General features: G+C 39.9%; 1 protein-coding gene across 1 annotated transcript in view; it reads left to right on the top strand.

The window, feature by feature from the left end:
- The window catches only part of LOC118771825 (adhesion G-protein coupled receptor D2), a 62756-nt gene that overhangs the window by 178 nt on the left and 46879 nt on the right, over positions 1-15699 (top strand). Inside the window, exons 2-20 of the mRNA XM_036519912.1 lie at positions 192-231; positions 329-356; positions 937-1170; positions 1448-2086; positions 2478-2672; positions 3070-3146; positions 3508-3795; positions 3885-3996; positions 4971-5108; positions 5633-5738; positions 5891-6002; positions 6364-6419; positions 6509-6635; positions 7239-7342; positions 7915-8017; positions 8701-8854; positions 9243-9376; positions 9755-9870; positions 10893-11013. Of these exons, the coding sequence (XP_036375805.1) occupies positions 196-231; positions 329-356; positions 937-1170; positions 1448-2086; positions 2478-2672; positions 3070-3146; positions 3508-3795; positions 3885-3996; positions 4971-5108; positions 5633-5738; positions 5891-6002; positions 6364-6419; positions 6509-6635; positions 7239-7342; positions 7915-8017; positions 8701-8854; positions 9243-9376; positions 9755-9870; positions 10893-11013 (2880 nt within the window). The 5' untranslated portion in view covers positions 192-195. The remainder of the gene's footprint in view (positions 1-191; positions 232-328; positions 357-936; positions 1171-1447; positions 2087-2477; positions 2673-3069; positions 3147-3507; positions 3796-3884; positions 3997-4970; positions 5109-5632; positions 5739-5890; positions 6003-6363; positions 6420-6508; positions 6636-7238; positions 7343-7914; positions 8018-8700; positions 8855-9242; positions 9377-9754; positions 9871-10892; positions 11014-15699) is intronic.

Genomic DNA, 15699 nt, shown 5'->3' with positions numbered 1-15699 from the left:
GCCTGGTATATTCACAAAAAGAGTTTGTATTCGTTTTAAGCATGTGCTGTTTAAAGACAGATTCTTGTATAGGCTATCTGTTCAACGTGTTAATCTCTCACAGTTTTAATTGAAGTTTATAAAGCTAGCGACCAGACTGTACAACATCAGTATGTGCATCTACTGAACTTTCTGAACGTTTTGTTTTCCAGGAAGATGCAATGGTTTAAAATAATCTACCCCAATTTTATTGTAAGTAATGGTTATTCCTTTTAAATATCATTCGAGTATTTTGTCAACTATCAGCACTCCCTTTGAATAAACCTGAAAGAGACGTTTTATTTTACAGATCTGGTTTCATCACTGTACTGCTAAAGGTAAGACATCAGGACAGAAACTTTTTCATTGCTCATGTGTCGACTCGGGGAAAAAGCAGCGCGAGTAGCATGGGTGTGTCATTCATACTCTGTAGTTAGGCGTTACTGTAGATGCGCGGTAATGTTGCACAGCGTTCCGAAGCATCCAGTCAGACTGATGAAGATCTTCATCAGTCTTCTTCTTCGTTGCGCGTTCGATGTGTTGTAAAATGTGTAAATAAATGTCAGTGTTCAGTTTTATAGCTACACAGTCATCAGGCACTGGGGATAACATCGCAGTACCATAATGGACATTCATAACTGACCATGAACATTCACTGCAGAGGCCATTAGATGTTGAAAGTGGGGGGGACATCTGAGATCGAGTAAATTGTGCTGAAGTCCTTTAAAATAATATGAGTTACCAGTGATGATCAGTGATGTTGTCAAGTGTTTGGCATTCCGGACTAATATCTAAACACAAGTTGTTGAAATAGCAGAGTGTTATTGGAAAACTCTTCTTAACTCATGCATAGCTGTGTAACATGTTTATTGCATTCTACTACTTAGTCAACGTGTGTAAATGAAAATTCTTGACCAGATTCGACGCAAACATTACAAAGAAGGACCCTTTCCGCATACGATGAATCGTATTACGAATACGTGCCCGACCGCCTGCAGTGGCGCGATGCCTGGCGACTCTGCCAGCAAAAGTCAGGAGTCCTGGCCACAGCGTCCAACACGTTGGAGAAGGTGGAACTGACCAACTTTTTTCAGTCACTGAACATTACACAGCCGGTCTGGATAGAAGGGAGTGTTACGACTCACAAAAATGGTGAGTGCATCGAGACCTTTCCTTGTTGAATACCTGTAGCTATTATTCTGCTGTGGTTGTATGTCACAGTGGTGTTTGTATTTGGAGCTACATTACTATTAATTTTTTTTAAACAATAAATGGTTCCAAAATAGTGACTTGTGTTGGAACATATTTCTCTAATTTAGACTATAAATACTGTAGCAGAGGGAACTGCACCAGGAGATACCTAAATTGTATATCTGTGTCAACAGTACATTTAATAATTTTCCTGACAGAACTTTTTCCTTTATTAAAGGTGCCTTTGAGTTCTTCATTCTCGAGTTCTCGGGCAGAACTAACAGGAAACATGCCCGCCTGCTGCAGCAGTTCCCTAACATGCAGTCCGTGACTGTTTGCACTCACGTCCAGTTTGATCCAAGTTGCTATGGAATTTCCACTGTGTTCTCTTATTCCATACCGTCATTTATTAATGAGTTCCAGCTTCGAGCCAACATAGTCCAAGGGGAACCCGTCCAGCTTGCTCTGATGGTACACGGCTCACACGGACCCTTCGCGGTGGCCTTTGAAAATGATGGCCTCTGGCACTTTGCGTGCGTTAGCTGGACCAGGGACGGTGGCAAGTGGGTCATCACTGCGGACGGGCAGAATGTGGGCCAGGGGGACAGCATCTATCTCTCAGACATCGGCCGCGACGGCCTGTTCATCATCGGCCAGGAGCAGGACACGTTTGGCGGCTCCTTCAAGAGTGACGAATCCTTCTCAGGGAACATTACGGGGCTTCACATTTGGGACCGGGTGTTGAATGCCACTGAAATCCAGTCCATGGAAAAAGAGTGCTCACTGATTTCTGCCGGATTGTTTTTTAAGTGGAACTCCTCAGCACTGCGCGTGGAGCCGTCCCTGAGGAGACACTGGGGAAACTCCCCTTGTCAAGGTAAACAATGAGGAGGGGGAGGGCAGGAGGTGTTTCATTTGCACACAACTGCACATGAGTGTAGGCCAAGTTGTAGACTTATAACTAATAGCTGTAAATACTTTGTGCGTGTTGTAATTTTAGAAACCACCCAGCAGAACAGACCTTTTTTTTTATCACGGCTGATTCCAGTCCATAATGACATCATGGTTTTTACTCCAACCCAGCAGAGACATTTAGAGAGATGGCCTGTGTATTTTGGACAGAAAATGATTCCTTTTCAGGATCTCTTAATTTAATGATTGACCCATTGTCTCACAGTCTAGAAAAAATGGGCGTGTTTGGTTCATTGCTGTCTGACAAAACATGCAATCCTTTAAAAGACTGTTGTTCAATTTTCCCATACATCTAGGGAACAGAAGTGAACAGGACAGCCAAGAGTTATTACATTGGATTGATGAGGGTTTACCATCTTATGACAACTTCTCCTCAGAACAAATTTTTGTGCCAGATAATGGAGAATGTGTGACCTTTGACCCCTTGAGCAGCAGCTGGGACTTGGATCAATGTGTGAAACTAAAGGGAGCAGTCTGTCAGTTTGACAAAGGTGATATCCGAAATTTCTTGATGAGGATGAATGAGGATGAATGAATAGGTATACTGTATCGATAGCTTTTAGTCAGTTAATTAAGAAAGCATTGGGTTGTGTCCTGGAAAAATGTAATGTGATAACATACTTAATGTTGATAAGAAATAAATGATGACAAAATTGGCTGAAAATAAAAACAGTTATTAAATGTTTCCAGGATACCAGCCCACAGAAATGGTAGCTTTACTTTGTATGAAACAATGATGATGCGTTTACAATCTGTCCACCCTGCCATGCTAGTCACTTTGTGTTCCATTCTCCCAAAAGTTACTTGATACAGGTGAAATACTGTACCATACATACAGCATGTGAGTGTGTGGAGACTAACCTCATCCCTTGCTTTCAGATATACTAGAAAATCTGCAACCGTTTTTTGCCTTTCCCAAGACGTCTTTTTTTACCAAAGTTGGCAAAGACCCTCTGTCCAAACCTGTGAGTTTGAACTTGTCGTCCACAAGTTTAATATTATTATCAAAGTAATTTTAGCTCTGGCTTTGATATTGCCTGTAAGGAGGAGACTTTTGAATTTTCTACTCGTTTAGGTTGTTTTAGCAGAAATATTAATATTTGGACTGTGTTTGTTTTCTTCCTCACTAAGCAGATTGCCTGCCTTAGTATGTTATGCTCTTTTCTGTTTGCTTGAATTCCTATGTCTAGGAAAGTGCTGAAAGACATTGCCATGTTTTTCCTGAGAAACCTCTTAATATTGTTCATTTTTTGTTAATTTGTCTGTGGGCGATGAAATATTCTTAAATGTCAGTACAAATCTTCAGAATTGATCTCTTGCTCACAGGAAATGGAGGAGTATCAGTTCAACAAAACGCCTGATGGTGACCTTCCCATATTGAGCAACTTTCTGAGTGTCCTGCTAAGGGTTCTAGAGGCAAACCCAGACATCCTCACGCCCATCGATGTGCGTTACCTGGCGCAGCTCATAGAGCTTGCTGCCCAAGTGCCGATCCATTCCACAGAAAACTCCTCTCAGGTAGTCTTGTCCTTTGCAACGGACTATCTAAAACTGGCCAGTGAAATAATTGACCCCAAAATGGCTGGCCAATGGGTGGACCTAACAGAAGATGGGGTGAGTCAGATTCCTAGAGTATCAGTGACTTTGTTTCTGACATTAGTCTGGTTTTTTATTCCACCTTTACTTCTCTTTTATTCACTCAGGTGTCTCTTGGGCCATTCAACATTGTGGAAAACATTGACAAAGTAACTGGAGCTCTGGCAGATGTCTTGTCTGCGGAGGGCAAAAGCTTCACACTTTCGACGAAAAACATAGGTGACCTGTTAACAATTATCACTCTTTCTTTATGTACTAAAGGGATAAAGCCATCTGTCAGCATTCAGGCTGATTTTAGACAGTACTTTCTAATCCTTAGTAGTTTTAGTGATAGGTTTTTGAGAGAAAGTTTCAACTTTAAGAATGAGCAGGATGAGCAAGAAACTCGATCAGTTGAAGTTGAAACTGACATGTTGATTTGAAGTAAGGTTGGCACACAACAGCTGAGGCCAGTCAGTGTAAATCAGACTTAAGAATCACATTTTCAATGGTTTTGTACCTGTACTGTTAGGCCCCAGATACTTCAGTAATATAATAAAAAAGATTTATTGGCTTATCATCAATAGCCACTTGGGCTTAAATGTTAAATGTAAATTTTCTTTGGGTGTTGTGTGGAGACTGATTTTATAGTCTACTGCAGTTTGTGTCGGGATTAGGCAATCAATCCTCCTACTGTGGTTCAGCACTGGTCAAGTTCCTCGAGGATACCAAATAGCAGACATGTTTTACATTCAACTTACTTCTCAGGAAGCTGTGACTCTGCACAGATAGATGCTGTATTATGGCCTTGTGAAAACAAGCCTCTGGCAGAGGTATTGCCTTCTCTCAGAGGATGCTGTGATTGTATCTGTCAGATTATCTGTGCTGTTTATTATTTTAATCTGAGAGGTCTCACACACTGTGTGTGTGAAATATTACAGTCTGCACTGACATCTTCTGGTGTAAGTTATTCGTGTTTGGTTATTGATTTTGATGTGGAGCAGATTTTGATCAGTGATGTTTCGGCAAACTGACACCTCACACTGTGAACAAACATAATCCGTGCTCCATGCATGCCAACAGGCGGTTCCTAATGACATTAAATGAGAGGATTACACATGATGCTGGATCCACTTCACTGTAACTGGACATGGACCTAGTGCCGCTGCCACAGGGTTTCTGTGTTTTTGTGCTTCTGATGTTGAATTTCCCAGATGTACACCTGGAGCCCCGGAAGCTTTCCCAGCCAAGCTGTAGCTGCGCGTACAAACCCTCCATTTTCGGCAGCCAGGCCAGCAGTCAGGACGAGATCCTCATCCCAGACACAGAGGTATACAGGCTGCACTCCCTTGGTAAGAATGGAACTCCGGTGGGCTGCACTTACCTCGATATCCCTCTCAAGGCGTCATTTCACAACAGTGGTTTGAGAGGTGTTGCTCTCTTTAAGTAGTTTGCAAATGCATTTCTCAAGAGTGTTGTGCTATAAAGAAATTTACACAAGTTTGGAAAGGGGCTTACTGTTCTCAAGTGTAAATGTAGGTCATCAAAACTGGCAAAGACTGCTCTGTGACCACCATTTTCAACTGTTGAACACCAATGCTGTTGCTTTACATATGATTCTGTAGCCTGCAGAGAATTCAGCTAAAAAAATATGTCACTGTTAACAGCTGAACAACATTATTTGATAAATGCATCTTGAGTTGTTGTAGTGAAGGTTTATCTATATTGCATCTGAAAAAGCAAACAGGAGAGTTTCAACACATGAGGATGCTGTGGCCCCTATTTGATGGCCACTGAATCCTACACCTTCTTTGTCCAGTGTAGTAGTTTCTGCATGATTTTACTTCACTTCTGTCACCCATTCTGAAATTCTCAGGTTATAAGGAGGTCATGTTCATCCATGTGTACTACAGCCATCTCATGGAGATCCAATCAAAAATGCAGCGAATGCCTTCAGCAGAGGGTCACAAAGAAGGCAGTAGGTATGAAGTAACTTCTACCCAGAAATTACAGCACCTTAGAACTGTTTGATTGGTCAATGAAAATATAAAGAAACTGATGCGGAATAAAGCCTACTCTTTAAAAAGATTATTTAGATTTTCCTGAATTTTCTTTACTTTTTCATTTCTTCCAGTTTGCACACAGGTAGACTTGCTACTGCTGTCATATCTGCTACAGTCAGAGATTTTTCACGGGGCCAGAATATTCCAGTCGCTGTTCATTATACCTTATCCTCTTCAGACCTGGTGAGGGACCTTTATAACCATATAACCAACTGGCATTTCTTCATTGAGTGTGGCTGTCCATTGTGTTGTAAAGTATACCCTCAAAGCACCAAAGTACACCCTCAAAACACAAAAGGAAATGTGACATGTCTGTAATTTGGATGATAGCCCACTCTGAAGTACTTTCTTATGAAACACCATTGGGCGCTCGGCCCACAGATCTGAATGTTTGATGATCACAGCAATATATGACTATACCGTTTCTGTTTTTCATCTCATTGAGAATTGGCAGCAGAATTGACAATTTACCTGGCACAGTTTTTTGTTTATTTTGGACGGTACAGCAGGGGAGTGCAGAGAGTATAACATCTGTTTTTTATAGGTGGAGTCCTCTTGGCTTGTTATGCCTGTTTGTGTGTTTTGGAATTTCAGCCTGATGTAAGTATGACATAGTGCAAACTTTATTAAGTCTTTGAGTGTGGTCAGTCTATAAATGATCAAGTCCTGCTTTTTTTAAATGTTGTCAGGTCTGGACATCAGGGTGGATGGTCAAGTGAAGGGTGCCAAGTGGCATATTCAGGATCTGCAGTCACTTCCTGCTTTTGCAACCATACAACCAACTTTGCAGTTCTGATGAATTATTTGGGGTCCAAGGTATTAAAAAACAGAATTGTTGCTATGAAAACTTCTGATGTGTTAGGATGAAAAGGGAGTCATAGCCAGACATTTACTGACCAGACAGGACCTTTTCCTGCTATCCATTACTGTTCAGTGGCCAGCAGATGCCTCACTTCAAGCTGATTGAGGTTAATCCACACTTGACTTTGAAATGAAATCAATGGAGAGGTCTGGTGTGATGAAGTAGTTCCACAATTCTTTAGCCTCACAGGGGAGCACTGTTGTCATTGATGTGTAGATAAATTAGCTAATTCATAGGATTAAGTGGATTTCATGATCTCAGACCTAATGAACTTCCATTGCTAGCAGTGAAGAAGGGAAAGGCTCATAGATGTAAGATTCACACTCAGATACATGCACTGCACTGAGCTGGAATGTCCAGCAGGTGTCCCTGTTTGAAAAAAGATTAAATGTGCATGCTATGGTTGAGCCATATTATTTAGTTTATTATGTAGTATATTCATCCTTTGTTGTTTATGGTGCATGCCATTTTTTGGTGTTATCTGTGAAGGCTGGGAATATGTTGCATTTTGTCCATGTTTTGACTGGTGTGGCCTGCTTCTTTATCGCGGTCTGCAGTGGAGCCCCGAGGAGGAGAGTGTTTTGACTAAGCTGACGTTCATCGGGTCTGGAGCCTCGCTCTGTGCGTTAGTGGTGACCTTGATGCTGTTTACTGTGCTTGAGTAAGTGAATTCAGGGTCTGCCGCCATAGAAACATACATTCCCTCTCAGGCATGTTCTGGTGGTGACAGGCGGTAGAGGCTCACTCAGCCCTGCCTTTGAAGCAGCTTTCCTTCGCTGCACGGGGCGTATTGGGAACATCTTCGATTTACCACAGAAATCAGTGTTGTCGATAGAGCTGGGCTTTGACGAAGAGTCACTATTGAGCAGTGCTAATGTAGTAATTAGTTCACTCTGACCACTCTCTCTTTGCACACACGCCCGAAGTTTTATGATGACATTACCGGAGAGTTAATTAACCCCCGACGTCCCCAGGGAAGACCCTAATAAGCCATTTAGAGCCAGAGCGGATTTAATTAGGAGATTTATGGTATGCTCCAAAGTGTTCACATTTAAACCAGTTCAGGCCAATGTGACGGAAATGAACAGGGGATGGCTTGGGGCTATAGACCTGTTAAATAAAAACAGATGTCACATCCAGGCAGAAAAAAATATATTGTGATAAGAATTTTTCTTTTTTCTGTGACTTCAGTCCATGACACCAAATAAGGTAAACTTTTATTGTTTTGTTCAGCATTCCAAAATCTGACCGGATGTCAATCCATAAGAATCTGTTCATTGCCCTGGCAGCTGCTCAGATAGTGCTTCTCTGCAGTGGATCAGCAGCCAGCAATAAGGTATGAGTCTCAGATGCTTTTTGCCCTGGTTGTAGCTCATGATAACAGATGCCATGTTAACACGTTATTCTGCTTGGGTAGATGTCCAGCTCTTAATACATGAAGCTGAAGTTGATGTTCAGCCACAAATGTAACAGATTTTATCATAACGTCCGTTGTAGTCATAGTGCAACTGTACAAAAAAAAAAAGTGTTGTCTCTGGAGTTAGGTGATTGTTGTATATTTGGACATGGTGCGGTATATATGCCAACTGATATGACAGGGCAGTACATCTCATACTATAAATGAAGTTTCAAAATCTCTCTGTTCCCATGATGAAATAACCTTGTTTAATTTCTATTTGAGTATGAATCTGATAGTCCTTGGCAGCCTTGTCCTCAGTGAGAGTTGATGGCTATTAGTGGATGTGGCCTGTATAGTGGATTGTCTGCTGTAATGAATGTTGTCTAGGGGCTTGACAGGCTGCCTTGTTGGTGTATTATGAATGTGTGCTGTGGCATTGCTCTGGCATTGCTCTGGCAGTGCTAAAAAATATTGGTTGATAATGATGTCACAACAGTATGGCCAAGCCACCGCACAACCCCATTTCACATCAAATACAGCCTGATAATGCTCAGTAAAGGCCAGCTATGTCTGTCGATGAGTTGACCTCTGACCCCTGACCCCTGACCTCTGACCCTTAGGTGGCCTGCACGCTAGTGGCGGCACTCCTGCACCTGTTTTTCATGGCTGCGTTCAGCTGGATGTTGGTGGAGGGTCTGCTGCTCTGGAGTAAAGTGGTGACCGTTAACCTGAGTGAAGACAGACACATGAAGTACTACTATCTGATAGGCTGGGGTAACAGATCACTCTGTGCCATTTTCTTCTACTCAACAGCACATGCAGCTGATTAGCTGCTTGCTAACAACCACCTTTTGCTATCATAGCTCTATGTATAGTGTTCTGTAAATTTTCTATGTGAGACATTTAATTGTAGAGAAATCTAAAAAAAAAACCCATCTTTTTTATTGAGGCTATTTTACTCTTTGAACAGGAGGGTCAAGATTTCTTTTTGTAGTCATAAGAAAATTATGAGGAACAAAATAAATAAGCGTGTCTTCCACAATCAGGATCAATAAGGATGACAACATTTCAATGTAATCATATATTTGGGGAAAAATCAAAGTAGTGTCAGTAGTGGCTGTTGGAATGCTGATTTGGCTAAACATTTTCCTTACACTTCCAGGTCTTCCAGTTCTGATAGTTACCATCACGCTGGCCTCCACTGCAGGGAAGTACTCGGCGGATGGCCACTGCTGGCTGAGTGTGCAGAACGGGGTCATCTGGGGCTTTGCGGGCCCAGTCATTTTCATCATGATGGTGAGGCTCTCTCACTGCCCTCTGAGTGCAGCTCCTCCTCCTCCTCCTCGACATTTACATTTACATTTATGAATTTGGCATTGGCATTTGACGCTTTTATCCAAAGCAACTTACAAGTGAGGCAGAGTACGACACAAGCAAAAAGCCATGTAAGGAGTCAACGATATTACATGCGGTGCATGACCAAATTTCAACAGTTGGCCAGACAAGGTACGAGCTAGCTGGTAGAGATATGAGTGCATTAAACCATAAAATTACGTTTAAGACATAAAAAATTTAGGTGGTACTGTCTCAGGTGATCAAGTGAGTGCAGAAGAGCTGTGTCTTCAGATGTTTCTCGACGCCTGGGGAGCACTGCGGCATCTGTCTGCGTTTCAGGTCAACATCATGGTCCTCACGCGGGTGGTGGTCATCACCATATCCACGGCCAAGAGGAGGTCCATCATGCTGGCGGTCAACAGCAGCCCCATAGAGCAGGCTTACGAACAGACCCGGTGAGCTGCAATCCCTTCTACAGTACACACGGGGGCAGCATTTCACCTTACACTCTGCCCGCAGAGCCGCTGTAGAAGGTGCTCTCGTTATGGCTATGTGGATCTGTTTTATCAAATTTTTATTATACTCTTATTGTGATAGTTTAATTTTTTTTTCTTGTATTAATGAAAGTACAGAATACAGTTGCCCTAATTCTTGATATCAAAATTGTAAGGGGCCTCTGTGACTCAGTGGTCTGTTAGTCTTGTGGGGTTTTCTTCTTTTGTGCCAGAACTACTTAAGGTTCAAGATTACCTTTAGCAGGCTATCTTTCTGTTGCCTCACACAATGTACTTTGTGTAGCGATTCAGATTTTACTTTTTTTACTTTAACCATATGCAAAAGCACTTTACTTTTCATGTTTTGAACCACACAGGAGGTGATGTCAATACTTTTGTAAAGGAGCTTACGAAATGTTTTAAAAAATTGACACATGAACTGTTACGCAGCTGTTTCTTTAGACAGTTTTGTTAAGCTGGTCATGCATGTCATATTTGCCATTATTACAATTGTCTCCTGGTGGACAAAATAGAGCCGACTTCAAAGACTCTCTTTTAATTATTCTTACCAGTTCATTGCCACCTTATTTACGCTTTTTACGCAGGTTTTATCTGAAATAGAGTGCAGTTGCTGGAAACTGGCAGGCTTGGATGGCAACTAAAGTGGAAAAAAAAGAAAAAAAATACAAACTACCAGTCTGTGAGTCAGAGCTCCCAGCAGCTGGTTTTATTTAGTGGTTACCTGAACTTGCAAGGTAATTTTATACTAAATAGAATTAAGTCAGATTTAGTGTGGAAATGGTCACAATATGAGTTTAACCAGCAGCTCCTGTTGTATTTGGAATGACCTGCAGTCAGAAAAAGGAGGCCACGATAGGCCAGAACTCTGGTACAAAGATATTATTTAGACTGTAATGTATTAGGGGTGTCGTGTCTCTCAGTGTCATGCCGGGTCCTTTATTGAGAGGACTGCTGCTTTCCAGGGCTGCGGTGAAGGCGGTGTTGGTGTTGTTACCGATCCTGGGCCTCACCTGGCTCTGCGGGGTGCTGGTGCCTTTCTCCATAGTCATCGCCTACATCTTTGTCGTCCTGAACTCACTGCAGGTAAGTGCCTCTCTATAGTACTAACTATACCTGTTGTGCGTGACAGCATTTCTCTCAGTGCTTTTATGCTAGTTGGAACATGGCCGTAACCAAGGGGGTTTAAATGAATAAACCTCTCTGAATGTTCTGACCGTAGAGAGTACTAAACAGAGTATGCAGAATTTGTAAGACATTAAAAAAGCGATAGGGATGCAAGTGGGCAGACTTTGTGTGGAGGATATTGTTCTGGAAACTGCTGTGGTAATGCGTTTTAAGTGGAAGTGACATCAAAACCAAGCACGAACGTGAAAGAAAATTGAAATCTTGGCGGCAGAGTGAGATTCTTTGAAGGACGCTTATTCTACGAAAATATTTCATTTTTCTGTGGGAGTGCTCGGGAGAGACTCATTCCATAATTCATTCTTTTCTCCAATATATTTTTTATTGCTGAATAATAAAACAATAACTTTCAAGGTTTAACTTTCTATCAGGTGGAAACTGTGTTGAAGTGGAAAAGCTCTGCTTGCTCTTAGAAGAGGCACTAACTCTTCACCGATGAAAATGTACAACTGTTATTGTAACATCAATGCTTGTAGTTGTCCAGGGGTTGGAAACTAACAGGTTGTCATAGTCAATTTTTATTTTGTTTTGTACTTTTTGTTTAGACATGTAAATTTCCATCCAAGTCATGTTTAATAAAACTACAATCCCTCGGCAACAATTTTCAGTGCTTTCTCTATAGATATTTATTTGACATTTTTTAGAAACATTTTTAGCCCGTTTTGATGTGGTATATAGACCTCAGCTTAGATTTCAGGTTACACATGCTAGAGACAGAGAAGGGTCTCTGTTTCAGTTGTCACACCTTTGACCTAACCTCTTGTGGTGGAAGAAAAGCAGTATCGTTCTCTGATTTATTTAATCACACACTATATGCAATAATGTGAGCCATGCCGCAGCCTAGATGCAGGAGCACAAACATCAAAACAACTACCCAAACAACTGAAACATTCTGTCTCTGTTAGATATCCAGCAGTAAATGAGGATATGTGTGAACCGAAGGAAAAAATGCTGCAAAATTACCATCACATGCTGATGAAGCTTTTAATCTACAATACTTGCTATTTTGCTGTTAAATATATTTATTTTCCCATTTTAGTAGTACTACATTTATTTCAGAGCTAAACTTATCACAATCTGTAATGTAGTTATCTTTTCATAAGGTTTCCTGTCGGTAGAATTTGCTCATATTATACTATTTCAAATCATAAAAGAAACATTTAATGTGTAATGAAAATTTGATATTGTTTGAAAAAGAACTACTTTTTCATTATAAGGCAGTATAGTAGAGGTGTAATTGTAGAAAAGCGTTTCATGTAGTCCATTTGAAAACTGAGGCAGTGCATTTAAATGTTCATGAATGGAATTCCAACTGTAGACATTGTGTGTTAACATATAAAACTGTTAAATTTCAACCCTTGTGCTTCCCCTCATTTTAAAGAGGGAAAGTATTTAATTCATACTTCACTGAAATCACAAACAATATATTCACAATTTTGAACCTTTCTGAACCAAGAAAAGAATCCATTCATAGTGTATGCATTTAAAATATTTTTTTCTAATTATTTTCAGAAAACCTCAATCCAGTTGAATTACTTACATTTGTTATACAGCTCTTTGTTGGACCTTACAATTTGCAAATATATAATTGTGGACTGTCTGTGCAGTTTCTGCTACACATGCAACAGAGATGTTCTGTGATTGCAATGCGTAGTTATCTTTAATCATTTGTATTTTAATAGAGCCATATATTTATCAACAGATCAATAGAGATTTAGCAGAGTCAGATCATTAGGTATTAAACTATAAATAGTTCAGTTTCTTCAACATCTAATTACATTTTTTATCACAACTATAATTAATGCAGGCTTCCTAACTGAATTAAAATAACCATATATAATAAATGTTTGTTATTTTTAAAAATGATAGAATACCCTTTAAGTGTTGCTTTTGGCTCTTGGTGAAATATTTTATTTCAATATTATCTTAAGACTTTAAAGTAAATAGGAAGAGACATTTGTATGTATTTTATGTTTTATGTAATCCCCCCCCCCCCCAAAAAAAAAACAAAAACAATGATTATAATGTTTACTGACAATTCCCTCAGGTGATAAAGCCAAATAATTCCCTTTTTTTTAACTTTTCATTTTTGGAGGACAACAGAAATGACCGGTGAACACAGCATCATTTCTGGTCTGAGCAGTAATCATTCTAACATGGGTCAAAGAGAAGCTAGTATTAAATGGAAGGGTTCAGTAACGACAAAACACAGACTATAATGGCGTTTTTTTATTTCAGAAATGGCTGCGATTGTGTAGTCAGGAATCTGAGGTCAGGCTGGTCAACAATCTGTGTTGAAAATTAATGAAGCAATCTTACCGTAGTGTCAGGGAGGAGATGGGAGGAAAGAGTGCGCAGTTGCTGTGCCTTAATAGCAGAGCTTTAAAAGCCTTTGATAAAGGGAACAGTTAAAGCAGGCCGCATGGTCTCTGTTGCACCGAGCATATTTCCCAACTTGACTCTGTCTGCGCACACTAATGGCTGACCCTTTGTGTGATGCTGTACTTTCCTCATGCAAATGTCATCATCAATTAGCATTTTCAGCATATGAAAAGATTGTCTAAATTTGTAAAGTCAAGGTAATGCACTACCATTAGGATATTGTGCATACATTTCAGAAAGGTTCTTTTACAAAATGTTCTGGGCCAGAGCTGTTTCTCCTTTGATGCCTGTTTTGCCTTTTTAGCTGAGGAAATACTGTATTCGTTTGATTGTAAGGAAAAAGGAAATCACTACAAACATGGTATGAGTCACAGAGACAGGGACGGCCGTGCAGAACGTGAAGGAAATATCTGCATTTCTTTCTGTGATCTTTTAATTGTACGGGTAGTTGTGCCAGACTTTTTCCAAAGGAACTTGAAGAAAATAGAACTCCCATGTGTTCAATTTAAACTGGATTCATCTGTTTTTCTGCTGAATTTCAAACCCACGTGTGTCTACTGTACAGTATGTTGATCCTGATGTCAATGCCACCTCCTCTATTTCCTTACATACAAAATAGTCAAAATGTGTCGTATATTTATTACAGTTGCAATGCCTGATTTTGCAAATATGACTTTTCAGATGCAGTTATTACAAAACCAGTACAATTACAGTAAGTGGGTACAGGAAAAAACAAGACATAAAAATGAATTCAAATGAAAAATGTACATACTGTAAATAGATGCAAAAGGAATGTTGATGAAACATGTGTTAGTAATTTTGGAAGTATAGAAATGTCTTTTAACTGAAGTCTGTGCATGAAATATACTGTATAAGGATTTCACTAGTATCAGGCATTCGGTAAAGAAACCACTGAGCAGCAGTAACACATATCATTTTGGAATATGTTAGAAGGTGTGGAATTTGAAGCGATGGAGCAGATGATAAAAATGTAAGCCTTTCTGTTTTAAGGAAATCAGATTTTATTTGTGGTTATTGTATTTTCAATAGGTAGCAAAAGCCACATAAAGCTTAAGCTGCAGGCCTTTATTGCTAAATCAATACAACAGATAATGTTGACAAGCCCTTTTCATTGCACACTTCCCCTGTTGGTTGCTTGACAAGATTGTTTTAGCGTTTGTGGTGTCTAAAGTTTTTTTATAGAAACATTTGAAATTTAAATCTATAACAAATGTTACACATGGCATACATAGTACTATACTATACTATACTTTCATACTATATGATACGTGTGTGTGTGTGTGTGTGTGTGTGTGTCTATTTGTTAGTGTGTGCCAATTTAATATGTAACTGACTATTGGTATACATGTTATGTAATATGTTATTTTCTATCTTATTGGTTTTAAATCATTTTGAAGCAAGTGTCCATGAAATTAAGATTAAATTTAAATACTCTTCTGAAATGAAAGGCATTAAAACAGCACAGTTTTTGTGTTTGGGTATGGATATTTTTATCTTTTGTAAGAAATGTAGGAACTGTTTATGATTCATGTACAAATGTAAAACAGATGCTCCAAATGTTTATTATAAACCCCCACCAGTGGCAAGGTTCATATTTTTATAATACGCTTTCCATAGTGACCCTTTCCTCCATTTTTTGTCCATCATTGTTCAAACCCAAATGGGCACAGATGTCATAAGAATGTTCATCTTTAAACCATGCCTCCCTCCTCTGGTAGGGTTGTGTACGGTCCCATTGAAAGACCCTGTATAACACACGTTGACTGTCCCAGAGTGAACCTGTTGACATGAAGTAGTCTGGAATGGGAATGTTTGCTCACCACAATACCCATGGCATGTTCTCTGTCAATTTCCTTTATGAGTGGTAAATTGGATTGTGTGTCCATTATGAACGTTTTCTCTGGATTTATATCCATGGTGAACAGTGCATAACTAGAGGGAAAAACCTTTTAACAACTTCACCTTGTGTGTCCCTACAAGGACAACATCAATGTAAGGAATGTGGCCTGTGATCACGTGGCAAAGGTGAGCCATGGAGATTTTATGAATCTAATGTCAGCGTCAGTGTGTTGAGAATGTAACACACAGCTCACTTACAAACATATATCACTGCCAAAAATTGGTCTATTGCAAAAAAAGTGTACATTTTAATGTCTTTCAATATGGAAATGATGAGAACAGGAT

The sequence above is a fragment of the Megalops cyprinoides genome, chromosome 2 (assembly GCF_013368585.1).
Source record: "Megalops cyprinoides isolate fMegCyp1 chromosome 2, fMegCyp1.pri, whole genome shotgun sequence".
In the NCBI taxonomy this organism is placed as follows: Eukaryota; Metazoa; Chordata; class Actinopteri; order Elopiformes; family Megalopidae; genus Megalops; species Megalops cyprinoides.
This window is presented reverse-complemented; position numbering and strand designations above follow the sequence as displayed.